The sequence below is a fragment of the Mytilus californianus genome, unplaced genomic scaffold, assembly GCF_021869535.1.
Source record: "Mytilus californianus isolate M0D057914Y unplaced genomic scaffold, xbMytCali1.0.p SCAF_12, whole genome shotgun sequence".
In the NCBI taxonomy this organism is placed as follows: Eukaryota; Metazoa; Mollusca; class Bivalvia; order Mytilida; family Mytilidae; genus Mytilus; species Mytilus californianus.
The window spans coordinates 17,615,908-17,629,695 of NW_026262604.1; the positions used below are offsets into that span (position 1 = coordinate 17,615,908).

The 13,788-nt window shown below is 31.8% G+C and overlaps 1 protein-coding gene across 2 annotated transcripts in view; it reads right to left on the reverse strand.

Annotated features, from left to right (window-relative positions):
- Positions 1–631: 631 nt before the first annotated feature.
- The window catches only part of LOC127721472 (centrosomal protein of 152 kDa-like), a 62,158-nt gene continuing 49,001 nt past the window's right edge, over positions 632–13,788 (reverse strand). For both annotated transcript variants that reach the window (XM_052228216.1, XM_052228215.1), the window contains exons 24-28: positions 11,838–12,983; positions 9,831–9,909; positions 8,852–9,002; positions 6,792–6,851; positions 632–3,706 (exon numbers count right to left, since the gene is read on the reverse strand). In XM_052228216.1, the coding sequence (XP_052084176.1) occupies positions 2,188–3,706; positions 6,792–6,851; positions 8,852–9,002; positions 9,831–9,909; positions 11,838–12,983 (2,955 nt within the window). In that variant the 3' untranslated portion in view covers positions 632–2,187. The remainder of the gene's footprint in view (positions 3,707–6,791; positions 6,852–8,851; positions 9,003–9,830; positions 9,910–11,837; positions 12,984–13,788) is intronic.

Genomic DNA, 13,788 nt, shown 5'->3' on the forward strand with positions numbered 1-13,788 from the left:
ATTAATTTGAAGGAAAAAATAACTTTGATGATGCTTTCAGTGATAAAGAGGTTTATACTTTGAAAAGATTCACGATAACAAAATAGTTTTAAACCTAAAATATTTTTAAACTATTTTCTTAATCTTTTTTTAATTATAGTCAAACTGAACTGTGATATATAAAATAAGTTTTCCAAAGTTTTATTTTTTCCATATCTATTTGTTTGGAGTATATAGAAAACATCACTTGAGAAATAGTATGTTATAATCAAGAAACAGAATTAAATTTGGCAGGAACTAGTTTCTGGAAATATCCACTTTCTACATCTTAAAGGGAAGTAATTAATCATACTTGAGAAACAAAAGTAATTATCTCCCCTGGGTTATTTAGAATTGGAAAGCAACTCATGAATATTCAATTGTTACATCTGTGAAAATGTGCATAAAACAAGTGCATGTAAAAATGTTTAAATAACAAGTGAATGAGATTAGCATCATCTTAAACATGTATGATCTGCGAAAAACGAAATGAAGCTACCAAAGTCATAACAGGAATATAGGGTCATTCTTCCTTGTCGGCCATGCAAATGTCGACTAATTGTGCATTGCATCTGAATTCAATTTTGCAGGATTTTCTAATTTGCTTTTGAAAAAATCTTGACTTCAAAACAAATTTACTTCTAATAATGTTCTTCCAAGATAATGATCTGTTGCAACACCTTTTTTTTACCAAAATACAAAGAATTGAAATCATTTTAGTGGTTGTCTTTCAAAAGAGGACTGTGGTCAAGACATTTTATTATTTCAATGGGAATTGAACTTTTTGTATGTGTTTTGTGTCTTTAAATTTGCTCACTTTCAATGATGTTTTAAACACAGCACCCTAGACCATCCTTAACATGACTTTGGTAGCAATATAAATGACCATTATGTTATGAGGTGATTCCCTAGATATTTATATTCATTTTCTTTCTTTTTTCAATAACAAGAATAGTAAGTAGAGTGAAAATATACCTTTCACAAATGCCAAAATCTAAAATTCCCAAATATTAAATATGGAATTGTAACAAAAAGATATAAAGAAAGAAAATCAAAATTACAAAGGAAATAATACCTATTTTTTAAGGGGTAAATTTCAAGAGAGAATAATATCTTAATCCAAAGAATTGAAATCTGAAACCATTAAATGTAATAGTTGAACTGAATTCATGATGAAATAGCATATGTGATCTGTACCATAAAAGAAAAGAAAATATAATGGACGGATAAAACTATTAACATTGCATGATCATAAAGTAGGCATAAAATATGTCCATTTAAATGCATCATTTTACAATCTGTAATATCTACAACTATATATTTGTCCTAATTTAATTTCAAAACTGCAAAAATACCTGCAACTCCTTTTTGTAAAAGCAATAAGTGTTACTAGAAATTTCTCCATGATTTTTCAAAATACCCTGACATCACAGTTTTTGACACAAGAAGATTTAACTGTTTAAAATCTATTTTTACAGAATTTTGAATAAAATATTTTAACTGAACACCGTTTAGTAGTAGATATTACAGAAGTTCATTTAACTATATCAATATATTTGTACTGGCATAACATTATAATAAGCAATCATTCAATACTTTAGCAGCATCTACAACTCAATGGAAGCCTCATACCTAATAAACAGAGGAGTTTTAAAGCTATCTTTCTGAGCTTACTCACATATGATTTATCTTTCTTAGTTAAGTCACACAAGAGTTATCTTTCTTAACTTGTTCACATAAGAATTACCCTTTCTTCATATGTTTTATCGCAGATATTTGTTCACTTGGACCCACAATTTTGTTTACTGTTTAGAATAACTCAAATTTAATCTCACAATGTATATTTTCAATTACCTTTACATCTTTTTCAAACTTTATAACTTCATGTAAATCAAACTGTTTATAGCTTGTACAAGTTACAATTTAATTTAATTTAGTTTTCTTTCCTACTGAACATAAGAAGTTGGTGGTAAAATCAAATATTTGTGGTTTCTGATTTATTTGTTGACAACATTATCCATTCTTTTAATGGATTTAAAAAAAATCAATACTATATTTGTAAATGAATCATAAAAATAAATTCCTTACAGCGAATGACCTATATAATAAAATGTCAGTTTCTATGGTTTCAAATATGTGGTCCAAATTCAAATGTCATCAACACTAGAACTAAACTACACCAGAAAATTGTTCTACTAAATTCCTAACTGGTTTTGTCTTTGTTCCACCGTGATATCTATTAAAATCTCTGTTGACTCGTTCTTGGCTGGACATATTTTCCTCTCTCTCTAAACTCAATGGTGCTATCTTTCTCCTCAGCCTTGGGGTTCCCATGGGGGATTCACCTGCATCGTGGGCTAATTTTTCAGGGGACGGATTAAATTTTCTTGGTGACCTTTCTAGACCAAGATGATGGAGTCCAATGTCAACACTCAATGCCTTTTGATTTCTGAAGGAAGTATTGTTTATTGGATAAGATCGCAAGTCTTCTTGGGATATGCTGCTATTTTTAGCTGATGAGGTAGATACAGGGGTTTTCCCCAAGGCATCTCTTAAGGACGTGTATTTATAACTACCAAGGCCAGATTCTCTCAATGAAAATGGCTGTTCAAATCCAAAACCTAACTCTGGTTGTGAACGAGCTTTGAACAGTGAACTTTGCTGGTGACCAATTGATGGAGCTGTGTCCCTTGGTGACAAATAATCACGAGGAGTACGGTTTGATGTAAATGCAGGCTGAGTTTCCTCAGGTGACTGTTTACTCTTCTGATTTGGACGGGGATCTAGTGCGGAAAATTTTTCTTCAGCAGCATTTTTTGCTTCCAAGGAAGATAAATATTCCCTTGAAGCTGAATCACCAGAATGAATGGAATCAAAATGCTGAAGATTGTTTGTACGGGAACTATGACCATTTTCATGTCTTGATAGATTTTTACTTAAATCTTTTGTAGGGGTGAAATGTACATTTTTGGAACTTTTTCTAGCTGTGGAACTCGGTTCATGTCTAGATGATTTCCTTTCTTGTCTGTCTACTCTCGATGGATCTTCATGTCGACTTCTTCTTGATGACCCACTTGTTGGCCTCTTTTCATTATTCTCATTCATAACATATACATGTTCCTTTCCTTCATTTCTTCGTGAAGTACTACTATATACATTTTCCTTCCCTTCACTTCTTTGCGAAGAACTACTAACAGGTCTATCATAGTCGCTTTCACTTCTTCGTGAAGAACTACTTGTGGGTCTATGTTCATAACTTTCTTTGTCAGTGTCACTTTCAACAATGCCACTTCTAGACAATTTCTCCTGGACACTGTACAATACATCTCTTGGTGACTGACGAGTTAGCTCCCTTGGGGACTTCCTTCCAAGATTTGCCTCCCTTTGGTTTCTTTCTCGTACTGTAATATTAGCTTCAGCAGGGGAATGGTCACCAGATTTAATATTGGATAAAATGTTAGGTTTGAATCTAAAGCCATTTTCTTTCTCGTCGTCAATGTTTATATCAGAAACCCTGTAACCTGATCCAACAGGGAACCGTTCACATGATCCTGCTATTGAAGAAGATCTAGGGGTTGGGGTATTTGTCCTTGAAATTTCATCTCTAGGTGTATGTGACCTTGAGCTATTGACTGATATGAGTTCCAAAGCTTGTTCTATGTCGGACAGCTTAGATTCAATGTTTGCACTGAAAATACACAAGAAAATATATACACTTTGGCAACAAATGATAGACTTTAATAGCAAACTTTTGCTGTTTTACCAGCAATTAGAAATTGAATTAAACAGTTGAAATATTTAAAACAATATAGATGTTTTTCTAATCCATGCATTTATACTACAGTTGACATGGATTTTGGTGTTTCCGTCTGTCCAGGGTTGGAGTGGATACAGAGTGGACAAAACTCTTAGATGCACCCCTGTGCCTATCCTATAAATTGAAATGCCATTTCTTTTCTCTCACCATAAAAATTGAGACCTGTCATATTTTGGAAAATCATCTAAGCTCAACACAGAGTGGACAAAACTTCTAGAAAGTCCACTGTGTCTATCCTATAAGTTAGACATGTCATTTCTTTTCTCTCATCATAAAAATTGAACCTGCTATATCTAAGTTCTAAAATTCAATATTCTGCACTCACATGCCATTTCCATTCTTTCATAAAAGACGTCATTATATAATTTCACATGCATGAACATTATATAAACTTTCGATTTCAATATTGTAAAGAAAACTCAGGCTAAATTTCAGTAGGCAGAAATAGGCTGCACACTGTGGGAAAATTAAAATGACAAAATCTGTGTGACGTGAAGTGCATTCTGACACCAGATGTGTATCTTATACTGAATGCCTGTATTAACCTAACATTTATCTGAAAGATTGTTACTTATTGAATATTCTAATATGATGCTTTTTTTCAATTTGTAAATCAAGTCATATTCTCATTCCAATAAAACATGGGATGCACATGTTAACATCACAAATAATTTGCAACAATTGTATTTTTGAATGACTACATTTCTGCCGGTTAAGCTTATCACAAACAAATTAAGTTAAATCATTTGAAACGAAAATCTACATGTATTGTACACTTTTTAATCGTGAAGAAGTCATTTCTTAAGAATGTTTTTGCTTCATTATTCAAAATGGTTGCCTTTCCAACATGCCTTATAGGTCTGCTTCAAAAAACGTAAGTTCAAAATTTTGCTTTTCGAATTGAAATTATTAATCATTGTGATTATTATAGTTTCCAGAGTATCTTTTTGGTATAGACATTTACCCTAACTATAGATGATGTGGATTTTGTAATGTCTATATGTCCAGTCATACTCCTGCCAACTCATATAAGTTCTAGATGTCATTGAAATATTGAATTCAAAAGTTTGAACTTTTCAAAAATTTAAAAGTTTGAAATCATCCCTTTGTAAATTTTACGGACGCCATCACGAGTTGGTTGACCGTTATGGAATATCTGTTTCACAGATGATAGCGGATATGTTCCAAATGTCGTAACTTTAATTCCGTCCCCTTTTCCCCGAATGTGACCTACTGAATTAGACTTATTACCATGTTTGTACTAACATGAGCTACTTGACGGGTGTCACATGTGGAGCAGAATCTACTTACCCTTCTGGAGCACCTGAGATCCCCCCTAGTTTTGGGTGGGGTTCGTGTTGCTCAGTCTTTAGTTTTCTATGTTGTGTTTTGTGTACTATTGTTTGTCTGCTGGTCTTTTCTTTCTTAGCCATGGCGTTGTTAGTTTATTTTCAACTTATGAGTTCACCTCTCTTTCTTTTACTTGTTAAATTCTTATAAAGAAAGAATGAAAATGGCATGTCCATAATAAAGGGTAAGTGAAGTTTTTTCCAATGGACTGGTGCAGACGACAGCAGTGTGTATGTAAATAATGAAAGCTAGTTTTCTGTCTGTTGGTTGTTGATGATATATTTTTGTTAATGTTATGTAGTAAAGTCTTCAGAAGTGTACCTAATGCTTTATTTATTCATCATTTATTTTTTTGTATTTTTTTTACTTAAAACAGAATCTCCTTTCGCAAGATAAGTCAAAATATATTAAATGTGGCTGCAAGTATATTTGAAAAAAGTGTTTCTTTTTTTGTCAAGTTGTAAAATACTATCACCAAAATCGTTTCTAGATAGCAAACTAAAGTAAAATTCATATTCAATTCTATTCCTGAATAGGCAGTGAAGAAGTGAAATAATACTATCCTAGAAATTAATGCTGAAAAACTGAGAAAAAAGTGAAAATACTGTGATTACAACTAAAGCTGACAGCAACCCAAAAACTGAACTGAAAATAAAGGGGGGATCTGTTACATTTGATCACACAGGTTCTGGTTACCAGGTAAAAATCTGTAAAGCAGGCATATATAACCATGTTTTAAAAAATTCAAATATTGAAAAAAAAATTCTTTCAGACATTTTTAAACCATTTAAGGCAATTGTTATAAAACTTTGAGGAAAAATTATGATATTTCAAACAAGGGAAATCGTTTTCTTATGAGCCAGAAATGCATCAAACTGATACTTTTTCGTTAATTGGTTTGAATTGTCAGAGCTCATGAACATTCTAAAATAATCTATCAACATGTATGAAGATTTTTTTCCATTAAATTACATTGCACGAACATCAATTTAAACTAGTTCTTATTCAGTTACCTTCCAATACTGCTTACAGTAGTAACTGTCTTTTAAATAAGTTCTTAAGGATGTAGTCCGGTCAGGTTAAGGAATTTTTGTCAGATGTTCGGACTCCTTAGGTTTTTTCCTAAAAAATTCAGGGTAAAATATTTTGCCCCATATCACCCACTTTTTTTTTGTAGAAGACTTCAAAAGCTCATGAAAAGGTCATAACCAAAATTTAAGCAGATTCTAGATTTTTTTCTTACAGTTTGAGACCCAAATAATGCCAATGCCTAATATTAGGTAAAAGTCAGAGTCAGCCTTTGCCTGAAATTTAAAAAAAATCAAATATCTCAAAAAGGAGTTCCATAACCTATCAATATGTTTAGCTTATTTTGTTCCTTAACAAATGCTCTCCTGACTTAAAGTATCAATTTTAAATTCTAGATTGTTTTAATTTCACCTAACTACATCCTTAAACCACTTATTAAACTAATCAGATCAATAATAAGATAAATAGAATACATGGTTATATATGCAAGGGGAAAGGTAAAAAAAGGGAGTGGCAAATCAAATCAAATCAAGAAAAGAAAAGTTGTGACACGACACACACAGGCTGTGAATTATACCGGTACTCTTCAACTGTAATGTATTTAGTTTTCCCATCTTCTGCTATACCATTTAATAAACTGTAAAAGGTCACAAAAATGTGTATCATGATTATGTTCACTCAATACTATCAAGTTTATCATGATTATGTTAACTGAATACTATCAACTTTATCATGATTATGTTCACTGAATACTATCAAATTCATAAATATTATGTACACCAAGATGATTATGTACATAACATGCTACTATGTTTTATCATGATTATGTTCACTGAATACTAGTAATTTTATCATGATTATTATAAAAATAAGGAGATGTGGTATGATTGCCAATGAGACAACTATCCACCAAAGTTCAAATGAAGTGGAAGTTATGTTCACTGAATCGTATGATTATTATGATACACTATATCAAACATGTATGCCTTTATTTTTTATCATGATTATCAAATGTTGTATAAAATTGAGAATGGAAATGGAGAATGTGTCAAAGAGACAACAACCCAACCAAAGAGCAGAAAACAGCCCAAGGCAACCAATGGGTCTTCAACACAGCGAGAAAATCCTAGTTTGTTATGATTTTATGCATAAGTATTAAAATGCTATGTGTAGCATTATTATGCTATTAAATGCTATCATATAAAATCACTATAATAGTATACATTAAATGCTTTAAATAGCAACAAGAGTAATACAACTTAAACATTAATCTGGTTTCTTGTTGCATTTCCTTTATGTAATTAAATAACTCAAATAGAATCTTGGTTTCCTTTGTTCCTGTATATCATTTTCGTTTATTGTTTTGTACATAAATGAGGCAATTAATTTTTTCGTTTGAATTGTTTTACATTTGTCATTTCAAGGTCTTATATAGCTTGCTATGTGGTATGAGTTTTGCTCATTGTTGAAGGCTGTATGGTGACCTATAAATATAATCTTATTTTGTGAATTTGTGTTCCTGCACCTCCTTCTATTCACAAATGTTAACTTTGGAAAAGTAGATCACACAAGGTAAACCAATACACAAAGGATTTACCTTTGTAAGGAATGTTTAATGGGTATGCAAATTACAAACTTAGAACTGAAATTGATTGAGTCACCTTTATTCATAGTTGAGTGATTTGGTTAAATTAATGCAATGCAATGGTTAAATTAACAAAATTAATGGATTGGACTAATGTAATTTAATGGTTGAACTAATGTAAAATTAATGATTGAAATTAATGAAATTTAATGGTTAAATTAATGTAATGCACTGTTTAAATTAATGGATTGAACTTATGTAACTAAATGGTTGAACTAATGTAATTTACTGGTTGAAATTAATGGAATTTAATGACTGAATTGATGTAATTCAATGGTTAAATTAATATAATGCACTGGTTAAATTCATGGAAAATATATATGTATGAGTGACAAATTAATGTATGAGGACAATACGAGGCTGGACATCGAGGTGGAATGGATAAGAGGTACACAATGTTTACCCCTTCCAAAAACCTTCTAATCCAGAGACACATTAAACACACTGTATCTGATCAGGATAAAAAATACATTTATGAATTGCATAATTATCTACAATGTGTTATTGTATAAATTCAAATTTAAAAATGACAGAAATCAAGATCTCAAAATATGTAAAATGTAGTGTCAACTTAAATTTTAAAATTTTAAAATTGGGAAGATACATGTAACAGCATATTTTCCCTCTTGATGCTTTAAATTACTAATTAACTTTTCAAGAATGTAGGTAACCTTGGTTTTCCTGTTTGAATGGTTTTACACTAGTCATTTTTGGGGCCCTTTATAGCTTGCTGTTCGGTGTTAGCCAAGGCTCCGTGTTGAAGACCGTACTTTGACCTATAATGGTTTACTTTTTAAAACATAAGTTTACTTAAGTCTTTTCGACATACATGTATATTTTACATCAGATTTGTAATTTTTTTAATACTTAAATTCCTGGTCACCTAGAAATCAATAAAAATTAATATCCAGCAAATAATAAAGAACCTATAGCAAATGTTTATTTCTATCTTACGTAAGCAGAACTTTTATTTTACAAGAACCTAAACTTACCCAATAATCTCATTTTGTAAGACTTTTCTAACATTATCCATATAGATCTGTTTCAGTTGTTTCAGGGTAGCATTTCTTTCCTTTAACATTTCACATCTAACCGTTTCTGCTGCCCTCATGTTTGTCTCTGTGATGTGCTTCATAACATCCTCTGGAAAAATACAAATAATTTAATTAGACCCAACCGTAGTTTACAATGTTTAAATTTCCTAAATCAATAAACTTACATGGGAACCAGGGAAGGCTTTTTTTTATTGATTGTTAATACTTAACGCCACTTTCAGCCCTCTTGGTTTTTATTGCTGGAGGAAGCCTGCTTACCTGGAGAGAACCACGAACGTTGGCAGAAAAATAGATAGCTGATGCCAGGTACAGTGAAAATGTAAGTGTAATTTTTTTAAATTTGAGCTGCGTCTGATAGTAATCGACCTTATGCAAATGAATATCAATACATCTATTAACCCTTTTTCGAGTTGAAAAAATCTCTACGGAAAGTCTGTTACTGTTCATAAATTGAGTCATAAATACCCTACAAAACAGACCAACATTCATTGTTCATTTCGTCTTTTAAATGTTCCAAAATCAATCAAAGTCTTCTATATGTACATGTATATGTGCACTTGCATAAGGTCGATTTCTATCCAACGCAGCTCATTTGCTTCTATCTGTGGCTCTGTTTTTGAAAGTGCCCCCCCAGCTGTGATGTGCTTCATTATCCAATCTTAAATTAACTGTGTGAATTTTGTTAACTTGTTGGTTTGTCTTGTTATTCTTTAGTAGTATGCCTATCATTTTTTGTATCCTTACTTTTTTTAAGTGTTTTGTTTTTGTTTTTTGTATACATCTTGTTTCTTCGTATACCTGCCTGCTTCATTGCTTTAGATGTGTGATGAATGTGTATTTTCCAATAGTTTAATTTTTGATACCCATTTTAAAAAAGAGGGGGATCATTGTATTTAACCAAATATCTGTAGCTTACCTTTAATTTTAGTTACAGTGTCTAGGTACTGGCCTCTAATCTGCATCACGTTTTCTTCATCCAAATCTTCAGAATCAGTCTAGAATATACAATGTGTTCAACGATCAAAATTACTATTACAAAAAGAATTTCTGTATGTCTTGATTTCACTCTGCTACTATATTTTAACGATGCCTCTCCTGGCAGATGTTTTATCCCCAAGGGTATCACCAGCCCAGTAGTTAGCACTTTTTTGTTGACAGGAAATTGATAAATTCATTTTCTGTAAATTTAATGTTTCTCAAATGTTGAATTATTTGAAACATAAGGTTTTCTGCCCAAGGAACAACTTTTCAAAATTTTTGGTTTTTAATGCTCTTTTTAAACTTTGTAATTATTTTGTTTGTCCTTCCAACTGTTTTATTTGTGCGTCACTGATGAGTCTTGTATCTAACAATTTTTGTTGAAATCCTAGCATAAAAAGATGTTTCTATTAATACAAAAGCAATAATAAACTGTTGACACAGATATGTCTCGCCTATTGGCATTAAAATTCAGAAAAAGACAATCTGATGGAAAGCAACATTGCTTATTAATTCAGTCACTGGACCATGATCAGGGCCTGAAAATGGTTGACAAACTGAGATGTTCAGACAGTAATGTAACTTTATAGAAAATATCATTGTCTATTGCAAGTAGTTCCTATCAATATATAACTTAAGCAGAAAAATTTATCATGGAATTCAAAGTCACTGGACCATGTCTTAGGGGTCAGGACCTCAAAATAGTCTTCAAACTTGTATGTACTGATAGTAATGCAACTTTATTCAAAATATCATTGATCTATCACAAGTAGTTCCTACTAAACTGACTTAAGCAGAAAAACTTAACATTGAAAATTGCTAATTAATTAAGTCACTGGTCCATGTCCTAGGGAGCAGGGCCTTAAAATAGTCATCAAACTGATATAAACTGATAGTAATGCAATTTTATACAAAATATCATTGATCTATCACAAGTAGATCCTATCAAACTGACTTCTTTAAGCAGAAAACTTAACAATGGAAATTGCTAATTAATTCAAAGTCACTGGACCATGTCCTAGGGGGCAGGGCCTCAAAATAGTCATCAAACAGATATAAACTGATAGTAATGCAACTTCATATAAAATATAATTGATCTATCACATGTAGATCCTATCAAACTGACTTAAGCAGAAAACTTAACATTGAAAATTGCTAATTAATTCAAAGTCACTGGACCATGTCCTAGGGGGCAGGGCCTCAAATTATTCATCAAACTGATATGTACTGATAGTAATGCAACTTTTTATTAAATATCAATGATCTATCACAAGTAGATCCTATCAAAATGACTTAAGCAGAAAAACTTAACATTGAAAATTGCTAATTAATTCAAAGTCACTGGACCATGTCCTAGGAGACAGGGCCTCAAAATAGTTGCAGATTGATAGTAATGCAACATTTTATTAAATATCAATGATCTATCACAAGTAGTTCCTATCAAACTAACTTAAGTAGAAAACTTAACAATTGTTGATGCCGTCGCCAGAAAAGCAATCCCTATCTCTCGCTTTGCCGGCGAGACAAGAATGACAGCCAATGGATATTTTTATAATGGAGCCAGCAGATAATTTGGAATGGCACAATATTTTATGAAAATCTGAATTCCTCTTTTTTAAACTTTTCCACATTGGGCTCCTGAAGTTTCAAAATATTTGACTCATGATCAAATTTCTGCCTTCAGGAATCAATTTGGAATAGCATCTAATATTTATATATCTGTTTGAATTGATTTTTTGTGAGGATTTAGAGTTTGACTTATTGTACTGAATCCTGTCTAGTGATAAAGACCATAAGTTTCATATCTTTTTGGAGTTTTTTTGCTTTTATTCCAAATCTTATAAACACTGCTTTCTCTAATAGGACGATAAAAATAATTACTGCTGGTGTTGGTGCATGAATGTCTCCAAGGAAGTATTTGTCATTTTTCTTACAGAAAATTTACCTGCACTTCTGTTGAATTCAGACTCCTTTCTCTCAGATCTTTAACTTCATTGTTTATCCTTGTATACTCTAACTGGAACTGTCTTTTCATACTTTCCAATGTTTTCTTATGGCTGTGTTGCATATCCACCATCTTGGATTTCATTGTATCCATGGCAGAATTGTTTTCTGTTTCCAGACCCCTTTTGATTTTCTCCATTTCATTTCTATAGTAGCGTTTAGTTTCATGATAAGCTTTTTCAGTCTTTCTCAACTTCTCGTTAACCTCATCCTGTTTTTGTTTCTGAGCGGCAAGATCTTTTTTGTAAGCAGTCTCCAAGTTACGAATATTGTCAACTAATTTCTCTTTCTCAGAGATAATATTCAGCAGTTCTGACCTACATTTTTCGTACTTTTCACCTTGATTTTTCCTCTGTTCCTCGACAGCCTCCTGTTCCTCTTTTATTTTTTCTGATGCCTGCCGTAAAGTTTCAACTTCCTGTTTCAAAGAATCTAGTTCTTTCATTTGATCAGACTGGCCCCGTAATTTTTCATTCAGTTCATTAATTGACTTTTTATAATTTTCCGTAGCTTCAGCTGAATTCTGGGAAACTTCCTCCAAAGAAGATTTGACAAATTTATTTTCTTCTTTTAAAGTATCAAGGTCATTTTTCATATTCTTATTTTCTTCTGTAATTCTCTGATTTTCTTCTTTCATTCGAAGACCATCAGCTTTCGCTTTTTGATTATCCAACTGAACTTTTTGATTTTCAAATTTGACCTTTTGATTTTCCCTCACGACCTTATCAACCTCTGACCTAAACTTTTCAGTGTCTGTTTTCAACATTTCATATTTTGAGAGCACCATTTTATTTTCTTCCTCCAAATCTTTATTCCTCTTTTTCAACTTTTCCACATTGGGGTCCTGAAGTTTCAATTTATTTGACTCATGGTCAAATTTCTGCCTTGCAGTATTGATCTCAGTCTCCAGCTTTGTCTGATAAGCTTTCTCCATTTCTGTCGTCAACTTCTCTATTTCATGAGACAAATGGCTGTCAGCTTTTTCCAACAATGCATCTCTCTCCTGCACTTCCTGTTCCAGTCTGCTCTTCTCTTCCTCCCATTGAATTCTCTGAGATTCCATATTTCTTCTGAAGGAATCATTTGCCTGAAATACATTTTCATTGTATAAGAATTTGATTGACACAACAAAAATTTGTGTTATTTCGGTACCTGAGTACCTGTATAAAAAATTGTGTAATGAGGGTACCTGTATGAACATCATAATTAGGGTACCAGTATCAAATCCTGGATATTACAAACCTTGCAGATCTTTACTAGTTTGTTTAAATTATTCACAGCTTTTATAAACTTGAAGCAATTTAGAGCCTGGTATAGACATTTACTCATTGTTAAGGCCATACATGGACTTATAATTGTTAATTTCTATGTCATTTGGTCTCTGGTGGAGAGTTGTCTCATTGGCTTTCATACCACATCTTATTTTTATATTGTTTATTGTTGACCTTGAGATGTCTATTTTTTTTTAAATTGGGTTGCTGTCTTATTTTTGATACCCCACATCACCTTTTATTCATATTATCAATTCATATAAGAATTATTGACTAGTCAACTTAAAAATTATAAATAAAGCTATGAATGTTTGATCAAAATCTCCTTGAATAGGACAAGTTTGCTTTACTCGGATTTTGAAGTTCAGAGATTTGTTTGTTTTAATTCTCTTTTCTTTCTTTCCAAATAACCGAATTCTAATTACTGTAAATTCAGAAATTATTGTGATGTTTTATTATTGCGAAAAATGCGACAGCGTGATAATTGCAATAATTTAAACTCGCATTTTCAAATTTTTTATATGAATTAAACAGGATTTTTCTCAATATCGCAAAAATTAAAAATGCCTTTTAGACTAAAATGACAAAATCGCTAATAAATCCACGCAATAATTTCTGAAT